The 15,649-nt window shown below is 42.6% G+C and overlaps 1 protein-coding gene across 5 annotated transcripts in view; it reads left to right on the top strand.

Annotated features, from left to right (window-relative positions):
* LOC139749868 (phosphatidylinositol-3,5-bisphosphate 3-phosphatase MTMR3) overlaps positions 1 to 15,649 on the top strand; it is a 357,317-nt gene that overhangs the window by 215,068 nt on the left and 126,600 nt on the right. For all 5 annotated transcript variants that reach the window (XM_071664222.1, XM_071664224.1, XM_071664220.1 and 2 more), the window contains exon 11: positions 14,777 to 14,899. In XM_071664222.1, the coding sequence (XP_071520323.1) occupies positions 14,777 to 14,899 (123 nt within the window). The remainder of the gene's footprint in view (positions 1 to 14,776; positions 14,900 to 15,649) is intronic.

The following is a 15,649-nucleotide window of genomic DNA, read 5'->3' as shown; positions in this document are numbered from 1 at the left end:
GTTTGTAAGTAGGAGAGATGGCCAGAGAGCGTTATTGGATTACGTGTTAATTGATAGGCGCGCGAAAGAGAGACTTTTGGACGTTAATGTGCTGAGAGGTGCAACTGGAGGGATGTCTGATCATTATCTTGTGAAGGTGAAAGTAAAGATTTGTAGAGGTTTTCAGAAAAGAAGAGAGAATGTTGGGATGAAGAGAGTGGTGAGTGTAAGTGAGCTTGGGAAGGAGACTTGTGTGAGGAAGTACCAGGAGAGACTGAGTACAGATTGGAAAAAGGTGAGAACAAAGGAAGTAAGGGGAGTGGGGAAGAATGGGATGTATTTCGGGAGTTGACGATGGCTTGTGCAAAAGATGCTCGTGGCATGAGAAGCGTGGGAGGTGGACAGATTAGAAAGGGTAGTGAGTGGTGGGATGAAGAAGTAAGATCATCAGTGAAAGAGAAGAGAGAGGCATTTGGACGACTTTTACTGGGAAATAATGCAAATGACAGGGAGATGTATAAAAGAAAGAGGCAGGAGGTCAAGAGAATGGTGCAGGAAGTGAAAAAGAGGGCAAATAAGAGTTGGGGTGAGAGAGTATCATTAAATTTTAGGGAGAATAAAGATAAGAGTAAGGTTATTAGGTACAGTAGGGTTGAGGGTCAAGTAAATTGGGAGGTAAGTTTGAATGGAGAAAAACTGGAGGAAGTGAAGTGTTTTACATGTCTGGGAGTGGATTTGGCAGCAGATGGAACCATGGAAGCGGAAGTGAATCATAGGGTGGGGGAGGGGGCAAAAATTCTGGGAGCCTTGAAGAATGTATGGAAGTCGAGAACATTATCTCGGAAAGCAAAAATGGGTATGTTTGAAGGAATAGTGGTTCCAACAATGTTGTATGGTTGCGAGGCGTGGGCTATGGATAAAGTTGTGCGGAGGAGGGTGGATGTGCTGGAAATGAGATGTTTGAGGACAATATGTGGTGTGAGGTGATTTGATTGAGTAAGTGATAATAGGGTAAGTGAGATGTATGGTAATAAAAAGAGTGTGGTTGAGAGAGCAGAAGAGGGTGTTTTGAAATGGTTTGGTCACATGGAGAGAATGAGTGAGGAAAGAATGACCTAGAGGATATATGTGTCGGAGGTGGAGGGAAAGAGGAGAAGTGGGAGACCAAATTGGAGGTGGAAGGATGGAGTGAAAAAGATTTTGAGTGATAGGGGCCTGAACATGCAGGAGGGTGAAAGGCGTGCAAGGAATAGAGTGAATTGGAATTATGTGGTATACCGGGGTCGACATGCTGTCAGTGGATTGAACCAGGGCATGTGAAGCTTCTGGGGTAAACCATGGAAAGTTCTGTGGGGCCTGGATGTGGAAAGGGAGCTGTGGTTTCAGTGCATTATTACATGACAGCTAGAGACTGAGTGTGAACGAATGGGGCCTTTGTTGTTTTTTCCTAGCGCTACCTCGCACACATGAGGGAGGAGGGGGTTGTTATTCCATGTGTGGCAGGGTGGCGATGGGAATGAATGAAGGTAGACGGTATGAATTATGTACATGGGTATATATGTATATGTCTGTGTGTGTATATATATGTATACATTGAGATGTATAGGTATGTATATGTGCTGTGGTTGGACTGTATGTATATACATGTGTATGTGGGTGGGTTAGGCCATTCTTTCGTCTGTTTCCTTGCGCTACCTCGCTAACGCGGGAGACAGCGACAAAGCAAAATAAATAAATAAATAAATAAATAAAAAGATGTTTTGGAAAGAGGTAAATAAAGTGTGTAAGACAAGGGAACAAATGGGAACATCAGTGAAGGGGGCTAATGGGGAGGTGATAACAAGTAGTGGTGATGTGAGAAGGAGATGGAGTGAGTATTTTGAAGGTTTGTTGAATGTGTTTGATGATAGAGTGGCAGATGTAGGGTGTTTTGGTCGAGGTGGTGTGCAAAGTGAGAGGGTTAGGGAGAATGATTTGGTAAACAGAAGAGGTAGTAAATGCTTTGCGGAAGATGAAAGCCGGCAATGTAGTGGGTTTGGATGGTATTGCAGTGGAATTTATTAAAAAAGGGGGTGACTCTATTGTTGACTGGTTGGTAAGGTTATGTAATGTATGTATGCCTAATGGTGAGGTGCCTGAGGATTGGCGGAATGCTTATACAGAGGTATAATTTTGTTGAGTATTCCTGGGAAATTATATGGGAGGGTATTGATAGAGAGGGTGAAGGCATGTACAGAGCATCAGATTGGGGAAGAGCAGTGTGGTTTCAGAAGTGGTAGAGGATGTGTGGATCAGGTGTTTGCTTTGAAGAATGTATGTGAGAAATACTTAGAATAGCAAATGGATTTGTTTGTGGTATTTATGGATCTGGAGAAGGCATATGATAGAGTTGATAGAGATGCTCTGTGGAAGGTATTAAGAATATATGGTATGGGAGGCAAGTTGTTAGAAGCAGTGAATAGTTTTTATCGAGGATAAAAGTCATGTGTACGTGTAGGAAGAGAGGAAAGCGATTGGTTGTCAGTGAATGTTGGTTTGCGGCTGGGGTGTGTGATGTCTCCAGGGTTGTTTAATTTGTCTATGGATGGGGTTGTTAGGGAGGTGAGTGGAAGAGTTTTGGAAAGAGGGGCAAGTATGCAGTCTGTTGTGGATGAGAGAGCTTGGGAAGTGAGTCAGTTGTTGTTCGCTGATGATACAGTGCTGGTGGCTGATTCGAGTGAGAAACTGCAGAAGGTCGTGACTGAGTTTGATAAAGTGTGTGAACAAAGAAGGCTGACAGTAAATGTGAATAAAAGCAAGGTTGTTAGGTACAGTAGGGTTGAGGGACAAGTCAGTTGGGAGGTAAGTTTGAATGGAGAAAAACTGGAGTAAGTGAAGTGTTTTAGATATCTGGGAGTGGATTTGGCAGTGGATGGAACCATGGAAGCAGAAGTGAATCATAGGGTGGATGAGGGGGCAAAAGTTCTGGGCGCCTTGAAGAATGTATGGAAGTCGAGAATGTTATCTTGGAGAGCAAAAATGGGTATGTTTGAAGGAATAGCGGTTTTTAACAATGATGTATGGTTGCAAGGCGTGGGCTGTAGATTGAGTTGTGCGGAGGAGGGTGGATGTGCTGGAAATGAGATGTTTGAGGACAATATGTGGTGTGAGGTGGTTTGATCGAATAAGTAATGAAAGGGTAAGAGAGATGTGTGGTAATAAAAAGAGTGTGGTTGAGAGAGCAGAAGAGGGTGTTTTGAAATGGTTTGGTCACATGAAGAGAATGAGTGAAGAAAGAATGACCAAGGGGATATATGTGTCAGAGGTGTATGGGACAAGAAGTGGGAGACCAAACTGGACGTGGAAAGATGGAGTGAAAAAGATTTTGAGTGATCGGGGTGTGAACATGCAGGAGGGTGAAAGGCGTGCAAGGAATAGAGTGAATTGGAACGATGTGGTATACCAGGGTCGATGTGCTGTCAATGGATTGAACCAATGCATGTGAAGCGTCTGGGGTAAACCATGGAAAGTTGTGTGGGGCCTGGATGTGGAAAGGGAGCTGTGGTTTCGGTGCATTATGCATGACAGCTAGAGACTTAGTGTGAACGAAAGTGGCCTTTGTTGTCTTTTCCTAGCGCTACCTTGCACACATGCGGGGGGAGGGGGTTGTTATTTCTTGTGTGGCAATGTGGCGTCGGGAATGAATAAGGGCAGACAGTATGAATTATGTACATGTGTATATATGTTTTTTTTTTTTTTTTTTTTTTTTTTTTTTTTTTATACTTTGTCGCTGTCTCCCGCGTTTGCGAGGTAGCGCAAGGAAACAGACGAAAGAAATGGCCCAACCCCCCCCCCCCCCCCATACACATGTACATACACACGTCCACACATGCAAAATATACATGTATATATGTATATATGTATATATATGCATACGTTGAGATGTGTAGGTATGTATATGTGTGTGTGTGGACGTGTATGTATATACATGTGTATGTGGGTGGGTTGGGCCATTCTTTTGTCAGTTTCCTTGTGCTGCCTCGCAAACCCGGGAGACAGCGACAAAGTATAATAGATAAATAAATATACATATTCATGCATGCTGCCTTCATCCATTTACGTCACCACCCCACCACACATGACATTGGCACCCCCCCTCTCCCTGTGTGTGCGAGAGGTACCACTAGGAAAAGACAACAAAGGCCACATTTGCTCATGCTCAGTCTCTAGCTACCATGTGTAATGCGCTGAAACCACAGCTCCCTTTCCACATCCAGGTCCCACAAAACTTTTCGTGGTTTACCCCAGATGCTTCACATGTCCTGGTTCAATCCACTGACAGCACATCGACGCCGGTATACCACATCATTCCAATTCACTCTATTCCTTGCACGCCTTTGACCCTCCTGTATGTTCAGGCCCTGATCACTCAAAATCTTTTTCACTCCATCCCTCCACCTCTAGTTTGGTCTCCCACTTCTTCTCGTTCCCTCCACCTCTGACACATATATCCTCTTTGTCAGTCTTTCCTCACTCATTCTCTTCATGTGAACAAACCATTTCAATACATCCTCTTCTGCTCTCTTAACCACACTCTTTTTATTACCACACATCTCTCTTACCCTTTCATTACTTACTCGATCAATCTACCTCACACCACATATTGTCCTCAAACATCTCATTTCCAGCACATCCACCCTCCTCTGCACAACTTTTTCTATAGCCCATGCCTCACAACCATATAGCATAGTTGGAACCACTATTCCTTCAAACATACCCATTTTTGCTCTCCAAGATAACATTCTTGCCTTCCACACATTCTTCAACACTCCCAGAACCTTCATCCCCTCCCCCACCCTGTGGCTCACTTCTGCTTCCATAGTTCCATCCGCTGCTAAATCCACTTCCAGATATTTAAGACACTTCTTCCTTCAGTTTTTCTCCATTCAAATTTACCTCCCAATTAACTTGTCCCTCAACCCTACTGAACCTAATAAACTTGCTCTTATTCCCATTTACTCTCGGCTTTCTTTCACACACTTTACCAAACTCAGTCACCAGCTTCCGCAGTTTCTCATCTAAATCAACCACCAGCGCTGTATCATCAGCGAACAACAACTGACTCGCTTCCCAAGCCCTCTCATTCACAACAGATCGCATACTTGCCCCTTTCTCCAAAACTCTTGCATTCTCCTCCCTAACAACCCCATCCATAAACAAATTAAACAACTATGGGAACATCATGCACCCCTGCCGCAAACTGACATTCACTGGGAACTACTCACTTTCCTCTCTTCCTACTCATACACATGCCTTACATCCTCAATAAAAACTTTTCACTGCTTCTAGCAACTTACCTCCCACACCATATACTCTTGATACCTTCCACAGAGCATCTCTATCAACTCTTATCATATGCCTTCTCCAGATCCATAAATGCTACATACAAATCCATTTGTTTTTCTAAGTATTTCTCAACTTACAATCTTTGAAGCAAACACCTGATCCACACATCCTTTACCACTTCAGAAACCACACTGCTCTTCCCCAGTCTGATGCTCTATACATGCCTTCACCCTGTCAGTCAATACCCTCCCATATAATTTTCCAGGAATACTCAAAAAACTTATACCTCTGTAATGTGAACACTCACCTTTATACCCTTTGCCTTTGTACAATAGCACTATGCATGCATTCCGCTTATCCTCAAGTACTTCACCATGAACCTTTTTTTTTTTTTTTTTTTTTTTCTCGCTGTCTCCCGCGTTTGCGAGGTAGCGCAAGGAAACAGACGAAAGAAATGGCCCAACCCACCCCCATACACATGTATATACATACGTCCACACAGGCAAATATACATACCTACACAGCTTTCTATGGTTTACCCCAGACGCTTCACATGCCCTGATTCAATCCACTGACAGCACGTCAACCCCGGTATACCACATCGATCCAATTCACTCTATTCCTTGCCCTCCTTTCACCCTCCTGCATGTTCAGGCCCCGATCACACAAAATCTTTTTCACTCCATCTTTCCACCTCCAATTTGGTCTCCCACTTCTCCTCGTTCCCTCCACCTCAGACACATATATCCTCTTGGTCAATCTTTCCTCACTCATTCTCTCCATGTGCCCAAACCATTTCAAAACACCCTCTTCTGCTCTCTCAACCACGCTCTTTTTATTTCCACACATCTCTCTTACCCTTACGTTACTTACTCGATCAAACCACCTCACACCACACATTGTCCTCAAACATCTCATTTCCAGCACATCCATCCCCCTGAGCACAACTCTATTCATAGCCCACGCCTCACAACCATACAACATTGTTGGAACCACTATTCCTTCAAACATACCCATTTTTGCTTTCCTAGATAATGTTCTCGACTTCCACACATTCTTCAAGGCTCCCAGAATTTTCGCCCCCTCCCCCACCCTATGATCCACTTCCGCTTCCATGGTTCCATCCTCTGCCAGATCCACTCCCAGATATCTAAAACACTTTACTTCCTCCAGTTTTTCTCCATTCAAACTTACTTCCCAATTTACTTGACCCTCAACCCTACTGTACCTAATAACCTTGCTCTTATTCACATTTACTCTTAACTTTCTTCTTTCACACACTTTACCAAACTCAGTCACCAGCTTCTGCAGTTTCTCACATGAATCAGCCACCAGCGCTGTATCATCAGCGAACAACAACTGACTCACTTCCCGAGCTCTCTCATCCCCAACAGACTTCATACTTGCCCCTCTTTCCAAAACTCTTGCATTCACCTCCCTAACAACCCCATCCATAAACAAATTAAACAACCATGGAGACATCACACACACCCCTGCCGCAAACCTACATTCACTGAGAACCAATCACTTTCCTCTCTTCCTACACGTACACCATATATCCTCCCCAACCTGTAAACTACATAGTCAATCCATTTTTTGATAAATTCCATAGCAATACCATCCAAACCTGCTGCCTTGCCGGCTTTCATCTTCCGCAAAGCTTTCACTACCACTTCTCTGTTTACCAAACCATTTTCCCAGACCCCTTTCACTTTGCACACCACCTCAACCAAAACACCCTATATCTGCCACTTTTATCATCAAACACTTTCAACGAATCTTCACAATACTCACTCCATCTTCTCACTTCAACACTGCTTGTTATTATCTCCCCATTAGCCCCCTTCACCGATGTTCCCGTTTGTTCCCTCGTCTTACGCACTTTATTTACCTCATTCCAAAACATATTTTTTTTTTCTCCTTAAAATTTAATGATACTCTCTCACCCCAGCTCTCATTTGCTCTCTTTTTCACCTTTTGCACCTTTCTCTTGCCTCTTTCTTTTATACATCTCTCAGTCATATGCACTATTTCCTTGCAAAAATCGTCCAAATGCCTCTCTCTTTTCTTTCTCTAACAATCTTACTTCATCCCACCACTCACTGCCCTTTCTAATCTGCCCACCTACTATGCTTCTCATGCCACAGGCATCTTTTTCGAAAGCCATCACTTCTTCCCTAGATACATCCCATTACTCCCTCACTCCCCTTACATCATTTGCTTTCACCTTTTTCCATTCTGCACTCAATCTCTCCTGGTACTTCCTCATACAAGTCTCCTTTCCAAGCTCACTTACTCTCACCACTCTCTTCACCCCAACATTCTCTCTTCTGAAAACCTCTACAAATCTTCACCTTCACCTCCACAGTATAATGATCAGACATCCCTCTAGTTGCCCCTCTCAGCACATTAACATCCAAAAGTCTCACTTTCACCCAGCTACCAGTTAACACATAATCCGATAATGCTCTCAGGCCATCTCTCCTACTTACATATGTACACTTATGTATATCTCTCTTTTTAAACCAGGTATTCCCAATTGCCAGCCCTTTTTCTGCACACAAATCTAAAAGCTCTTCACCATTTCCATTTACAATACTGAACACCCCATGTACACCAATTATACCCTCAACTGCCACATTTCTCACTTGTGCATTCAAATCACCCGTCACTATAACCTGGTCTCATGCATCAAAACTGCTAACACACTCACTCAGCTGCTCCCACAACACTTGCCTCACATGATCTTTCTTCCCATGCCCAGGTGCATATGCACCAATAATCACCCATCTCTCTCCAACCACTTTCAGTTTTACCCATATCAATCTAGAGTTTACTTTCTTACACTTATCACATACTCCCACAACTCCTGCTTCAGGAGTAATGCTACTCCTTCCTTTGCTTTTGTCCTCTCACCAACCCCTGGCTTTACTCCCAAGACATTCCCAAACCATTCTTCCCCTTTACCCTTGAGCTTCATTTCACTCAGAGCCAAAACATCCTGGTTCCTTTCCTCAAACATACTACCTATCTCTCCTTTTTCTCATCTTGTTTACATCGACACACATTTAGACCACCCAACCTGAGCCTTCTAGGAGGATGAGCACTCCCCGCATGACTCCTTTTTCTGTTTCCCCTTTTAGAAAGTTAAAATACAAGGAGGGAGGGTTTCTAAAGCCCCCACTCCCATCCCCTTTAGTTGCCTTCTATGACACGCGGGGAATGCATGGCAAGTAAGGTCTCATTGCTTTTTAGCAATGCCCTGGAACTTCTGACTCACCAAAATGACTTGTAGCTGAGTATGTGTGGTTTTTACATTTGAATTTCACAGTCATCCAGCAACTGACCAGGAAATCATTGTGCATTTAAAATGTGACATATCAAACTTACACTTTTGAGTCCTGAATGCTGCTGACAGACTTTGATGCACGAGATCGGGTTATAGTGATGGGTGATTTAAATGCGAAGGTGAGTAAAGTGGCAGTTAAGGGTATAATTGGTGTTCATGGAGTGTTCAGTGTTGTAAATCGAAATGGTGAAGAGCTTGTGGATTTATGTGCTGAAAAAGAACTGGTGATTGGGAATACTTGGTTTAAAAAGAGAGAAATACATGAATATAAGTATGTGAGTAGGAGAGATGGTCAAAGGGCTTTATTGGATTTTGTATTAATTGATAGGCATGTTAGTGTGCTGAGGGGGGGCAGCTGGAGGGATGTCTGATCACTATCTTGTGCAGGCAAAGGTGAAGATTTGTAGAGGTTTCCAAAAAAGGAGAGAGGATGTTGGGGAGAAGAGAGTGGTGAGAGTAAGTGAGCTTGGAAAGGAGACTTGTGTGAGGAAGTACCAGGAGAGATTGAATGTAGAATGGCAAAAGGTGAGAGCAAAGGATGTAAGGGGAGTAGGTGAGGAATGGGATGTATTTAGGGAAGCAGGGATGGCTTGCACAAAAGATGCATGTGGCATGAGAAAGGTGGGAGGTGGGCAGATTAGAAAGGGTAACGAGTGGTTGGATGAAGAAGTAAGGTTGTTAGTGAAAGAGAAAAGAGAGGCGTTTGTACGATTTTTGTAGGGAAGTAGTGCAAATGACTGGGATATATATAAAAGAAAGCAGCAGAAGGTCAAGAGAAAGGTGAAAAAGAGGGCAAATGAATGTTGGAGTGAGAGAGTATCATTAAATTTTAGGATGAATATAAAGATGTTTTGGAAGGGGGTAAATAATGTGCATAAGACAAGAGAACAAATGGGAACATCGGTGAAGGGGCAAGTGGGGAGGTAATAACAGGTTGTGATGAAGTGAGGAGATGGAATGAGTATTTTGAATGATGAAGGTGTTTGATGGTAGAATGGCAGATATAGGGTGTTTTGGTCGGGGTGGTGTGTGAAGTGAGAGGGTCAGGGAGAATGGTTTGGTTAACAAAGAAGAGGTAGTGAAAGCTTTGTGGAAGATGAAACCTTGCATGAAGAGGTAGTGAAAGCTTTGCAGAAGATGAAATCTGGCATGGCAGCGGGTTTGGATGGTATTGCAGTGGAATTTTTTTTTAAAAAGGGGTCAACTATGTTGTTGATTGATTGGTAAGGATATTCAGTGTATGTATGGATCATGATGAAGTACCTGAGGATTGGTGGAATGTATGCATAGTGCCGTTGTACAAAGGTAAAGGGGTTAAAGGTGAGTGTTCAGACTACAGAAGCATAAGTTTGAGTATTCCTGGGAAATTATATGGTAGAGTATTGATTGAGAGGAGGAAGGCATGTACAGAGCATCAGATTGGGGAAGAGCAGTATGGTTTCAGAAGTGGTAGAGGATGTGTGGATCAGGTGTTTGCTCTGAAGAATGTATGTGAGAAATACTTGGAAAAGCAGATGGATTTCTATGTAGCATTTATGGATCTGGAGAAGGGGTACAGTAGGGTTGATAGAGATGCTTTGTGGAAGGTTTTGAGAATTTATGGTGTGGGAGGTAAGTTGCTAGAAGCAGTGAAAAGTTTTTACCAAGGATGTAAGGCATATGTACGATTAGGAAGAGAGTGATTGGGTCCTAGTGAATGTCGGTTTGCGGCAGGGTTATAGATAGGGTTATACGGAGGAGGGTGGATGTATTGGAAATAAAATGTTTGAGGACAGTAAGTGGTGTGAGGTGGTTTGATCAAGTAAGTAATGAAAAGGGAAGAGAGATGTGTGGAAATAAAAAGGATATGGTAGACAGCAGAAGAGGGTGTGTTGAAATGGTTTAGACATATAGAGAAAATGAGTGAGGAGAGATTGACAGATTGGATATATGTGTCAGAGGTGAAGGGAACAAGGGGAAGCAGGAGACCAGATTTTAGGTGGAAGGATGGAGTGAAAAAGATTTTGAGTGATCTGGGCCTGAAGATACAGGAGGGTAAAAGCCGTGCAAGAAATAGAGTGAATTGGAATAATGTGGTTTACCAAGGTCGACGTGCTGTCAGTGGATTGAACCAGGGCATGTGAAGCATCTGGGGTAAATTATGGGAAGATGTGTGGGGCCTGGATGTGGAAAGGGAGCTGTGGTTTCGGTGCATTGCACATGACAGCTAGAGACTGAGTGTGAACAAATGTGGCCTTTTTTGTCTGTTTTTCTGTCACTGCCTCACTGAAGCATGGGGTAGCAATGCTATTTCCTGTGTAGCAGGGTAGCAACAGGAATGGTTGAAGACAAGTATGAATATACATCTGTATATGTCTTTGAATGTATATGTATATGTTGATATGTATATGTATGTGCATGTATGGGTGTTTATGTATATATATATATATATATCCCTGGGGATAGGGGATGAAGAATACTTCCCATGTATTCCCTGCGTGTCGTAAAAGGCGACTAAAAGGGAAGGGAGCGGGAGGCTGGAAATCCTCCCCTCTCGTTTTTTTTTTCTTTTTTCTAATTTTCCAAAAGAAGGAACAGAGGGGGGCCAGGTGAGGATATTCCACAAAGGCCCAGTCCTCTGTTCTTAACGCTACCTCGCTAGTGCGGGAAATGGCGGATAGTTTAAAAGAAAAAGAAAAGATATATATATATATATATATATATATATATATATATATATATATATATATATATATATATATATATATATATTTAATGTATGTATGACTCATGGTGAGGTGCCTGAGGATTGGCGGAATGCGTGCATAGTGCCATTGTACAAAGGCAAAGGGGATAAGAGTGAGTGCTCAAATTACAGAGGTATAAGTTTGTTGAGTATTCCTGGCAAATTGTATGGGAGGGTATTGATTGAGAGGGTGAAGGCATGTACAGAGCATCAGATTGGGGAAGAGCAGTGTGGTTTCAGAAGTGGTAGAGGATGTGTGGATCAGGTGTTTGCTTTGAAGAATGTATGTGAGAAATACTTAGAAAAGCAAATGGATTCGTATGTAGCATTTATGGATCTGGAGAAGGCATATGATAGAGTTGATAGAGATGCTCTGTCGAAGGTATTAAGAATATATGGTGTGGGAGGCAAGTTGTTAGAAGCAGTGAAAAGTTTTTATCGAGGATGTAAGGCATGTGTACGTGTAGGAAGAGAGGAAAGTGATTGGTTCTCAGTGAATGTAGGTTTGCGGCAGGGGTGTGTGATGTCTCCATGGTTGTTTAATTTGTTTATGGATGGGGTTGTTAGGGAGGTGAATGCAAGAGTTTTGGAAAGAGGGGCAAGGATGAAGTCTGTTGGGGATGAGAGAGCTTGGGAAGTGAGTCAGTTGTTGTTCGCTGATCATACAGCGCTGGTGGCTGATTCATGTGAGAAACTGCAGAAGCTGGTGACTGAGTTTGGTAAAGTGTGTGAAAGAAGAAAGTTAAGAGTAAATGTGAATAAGAGCAAGGTTATTAGGTATAGTAGGGTTGAGGGTCAAGTCAATTGGGAGGTGAGTTTGAATGGAGAAAAACTGGAGGAAGTGAAGTGTTTTAGATATCTGGGAGTGGATCTGGCAGCGGATGGAAACATGGAAGTGGAAGTGGATCATAGGGTGGGGGAGGGGGCGAAAATTCTGGGAGCCTTGAAGAATGTGTGGAAGTCGAGAACATTATCTCGGAAAGCAAAAATGGGTATGTTTGAAGGAATAGTGGTTCCAACAATGTTGTATGGTTGCGAGGCGTGGACTGTGGATAGAGTTGTGCGCAGGAGGATGGATGTGCTGGAAATGAGATGTTTGAGGACAATGTGTGGTGTGAGGTGGTTTGATCGAGTAAGTAACGTAAGGGTAAGAGAGATGTGTGGAAATAAAAAGAGCGTGGTTGAGAGAGCAGAAGAGTGTGTTTTGAAATGGTTTGGTCACATGGAGAGAATGAGTGAGGAAAGATTGACCAAGAGGATATATGTGTCGGAGGTGGAGGGAACAAGGAGAAGAGGGAGACCAAATTGGAGGTGGAAAGATGGAGTGAAAAAGATTTTGTGTGATCGGGGCCTGAACATGCAGGAGGGTGAAAGGAGGGCAAGGAATAGAGTGAATTGGATCGATGTGGTATACCGGGGTTGACGTGCTGTCAGTGGATTGAATCAAGGCATGTGAAGCGTCTGGGGTAAACCATGGAAAACTGTGTAGGTATGTATATTTGCGTGTGTGGACGTATGTATATACATGTGTATGGGGGTGGGTTGGGCCATTTCTTTCGTCTGTTTCCTTGCGCTACCTCGCAAACGCGGGAGACAGCGACAAAGCAAAAAAAAAATATATATATATATATATATATATATATGTGTGTGTGTGTGTGAAGGCAAAATCGCACTTCAGTAGGAGTTCGTAATATTTTATTTAACATGTAATTTTTCTATACATGTGGCACATGCTTTGTGGAGACAATCCACCTCATCAGGTGCCAGTACTTAACACAGTTATTTAAATCCCAACATCACACTTGGTTCCTGCTGTACAACACCAGTCTTTTTAGGCCAAGCACTGTTTACTATGTCTGGTTGTAACCCCAGTAAGGGAGAGTGATTTAAGGAGGGTCAGGCGGTGGGGGTTGAGTTTGGTGTGTCATGAACAACTTTTTCTTATGTTGTGTCAATTTTTTTTGTATTGTGTCAATTCTCTCAGTAAGGGACAAGTTAATTGATATGTAAATTTGAATGGAGAGAAATTGGAGGAAGTGAAGTGTATTAGATATCTGGGAGTGGACTTGGCAGTGGATGGAACCATGGAAGCAGAAGTGAGTCACAGGGTGGGGGAGGGGGCGAAGGTTCTGGGAGCGATGAAGAATGTGTGGAAGGAGAGAACGTTATCATGAAGAGCAAAAATGGATATGTTTGAAGGAGTAGTAGTTCTAATAATGTTATATGGTTGTGAGTCATGGGTTATAGCTGGGTTCTACAGAGGAGGGTGGATGTGTTAGAAATGAAATGTATGAGGACAACATGTGATGTGAGGTGTTTTGATTGAGTAATTAATGTAAGGGTGAGAGAGATTTGTGGAAATAAAGAGCATCACTACCTCCTGCTTCAGCAAGGTAGTGCCAGGAAAACAGACAAAAAAGGCCACATTCATTCACACTCATTCTCTAGCTGTCGTGTATAGTGCATCAAAACCATGGTCCCCTATGCACATCCAGGCCCCACAGACCTTTCCAGGATTTACCCCAGACATTTCACATGCCCTGATCCAGTCCATTGATAGCACATCAACCCTGATATACCTCATCGTTCCAATTCACTTTATTCCTTGCACGCCTCTTACCCTCCAGTATGTTTAGGCACCGATTGCTCGAAATCTTTTTCACTCCAACCTTCTACCTCCAATTTGGTCTCCTGCTTCTCCTTGTTTCCTCCTCCTCAAACACATATATCCTCTTTGTCAACCTTTCCTCACGCAATCTCTCCATATGTCCAAACATTTCAACACACCTTCTGCTCTCTCTCAACCACACACTTTATTTCTACACATCTCTCTTACCCTTTCTTTACTTACTCAATCAAACCACCTCACACTACATATTGTCCTCAAACATTTCATTTCCAACACATCCATCCTTCTTCATACAACCCTATCTAAAGCCCATGCCTCGCAGCCATATAACATTGTTGGAACTACTGTTCCTTCAAACATACCCATTTTTGCTCTTCGAGATAACGTTCTCTCCTTCCACACATTCTTCATCGCTCCCAGAACCTTCACCTCCCCTCCCCACCCTGTGACTCACTTCCTTGTCAAAAGTTTTTTGTATGTTTAACAGATAGTACAGTCAGAATTATTGTCTTGTGTGGAACTTTGTACTCATGTATCTCTTTTACTGATCGTGAAAGTATCAGAAGGTATATAGACACATTTCATGTGTGTGGATACACTTGATTATGTTTCAAGTCATTTTGGATTTACATGCTGATGTGACTTTAAAGATGGCACCTAGGATTGGGTCTGGTTGGAACTATTGTGATCAGTTGGCACATTTTACACATCATAGGTAGACCCAATTAAGTCTCCTTGTTCTTGATTTGATAAACAAAGTTTCTTGCAGGTACTATATCCATCATGCCATACTAAAGATTTACGGCTATGGACCTCTGTGTACATGCCTGAGATGGGTGAAGTTACAGAAGACCCAAATACCAGCACTCACCCGAGTATTGGTGATGATGAGGTGAGTGGCTCTATTTGAATACTTCTAGCATTAAGGTAGTGTTTTGACTTCTTGTTTCTACAGCTTAAAGAAGCTGACAAGAAATATTTAACAGGTCTTGAGTTCGTGTCATTGAGCTGTTATTTTAAAATCCCTGTGACTGTTTTAGGAATGCTGTATGTTATTAACAATACACATGAGAAACTTAATTTTTAGGCATAATAGAGGCATTTTTTGGTTTTAATGGTGACATTTTGTTTCATTGGTGACTTAGATTGGCTGTATAGGATTTTTTGTCATTAAGTCATGGTGAAGATGAAGTAAGACAGAAATGCTTTCTCTAGGATATATTGAAAAGTGATATTAGTTTAAGTCTGTTCCTAGATGAGATGTTGATTGGACTATTGATGTGACGTACATTGAAAAATTTTAGTATGTCACTGAAAATGGATTTGGTTAGATATTTAGTTACTGACGTCAATGAGACCTTTAAAGCTGCATTCACTCGCATTCATTCTCTGATTGTCATGTGCAATGTATCTTAACCACAGCTTCTTATCCACAACCAGACCTTACAGATCCTTCCATGGTTTATACTGGCCACTTCACATTCCCTGGTTCATTCCCTTGATTCACATCAACCCCCAGTGTGCCACATCATTCCAGTTCACTTTATTATCCTGTGCATGCCATGCACTCTCCTGTATGTTCAGACCCCAATAGCTCAGTCTTTTTAACTCCATCCTTTCATCACCAATTTGGTATACTTCT

The sequence above is a fragment of the Panulirus ornatus genome, chromosome 8 (assembly GCF_036320965.1).
Source record: "Panulirus ornatus isolate Po-2019 chromosome 8, ASM3632096v1, whole genome shotgun sequence".
In the NCBI taxonomy this organism is placed as follows: Eukaryota; Metazoa; Arthropoda; class Malacostraca; order Decapoda; family Palinuridae; genus Panulirus; species Panulirus ornatus.
Note: the sequence above shows the minus strand (reverse complement) of the source record. Positions and strands in the feature narration are given on the sequence as shown.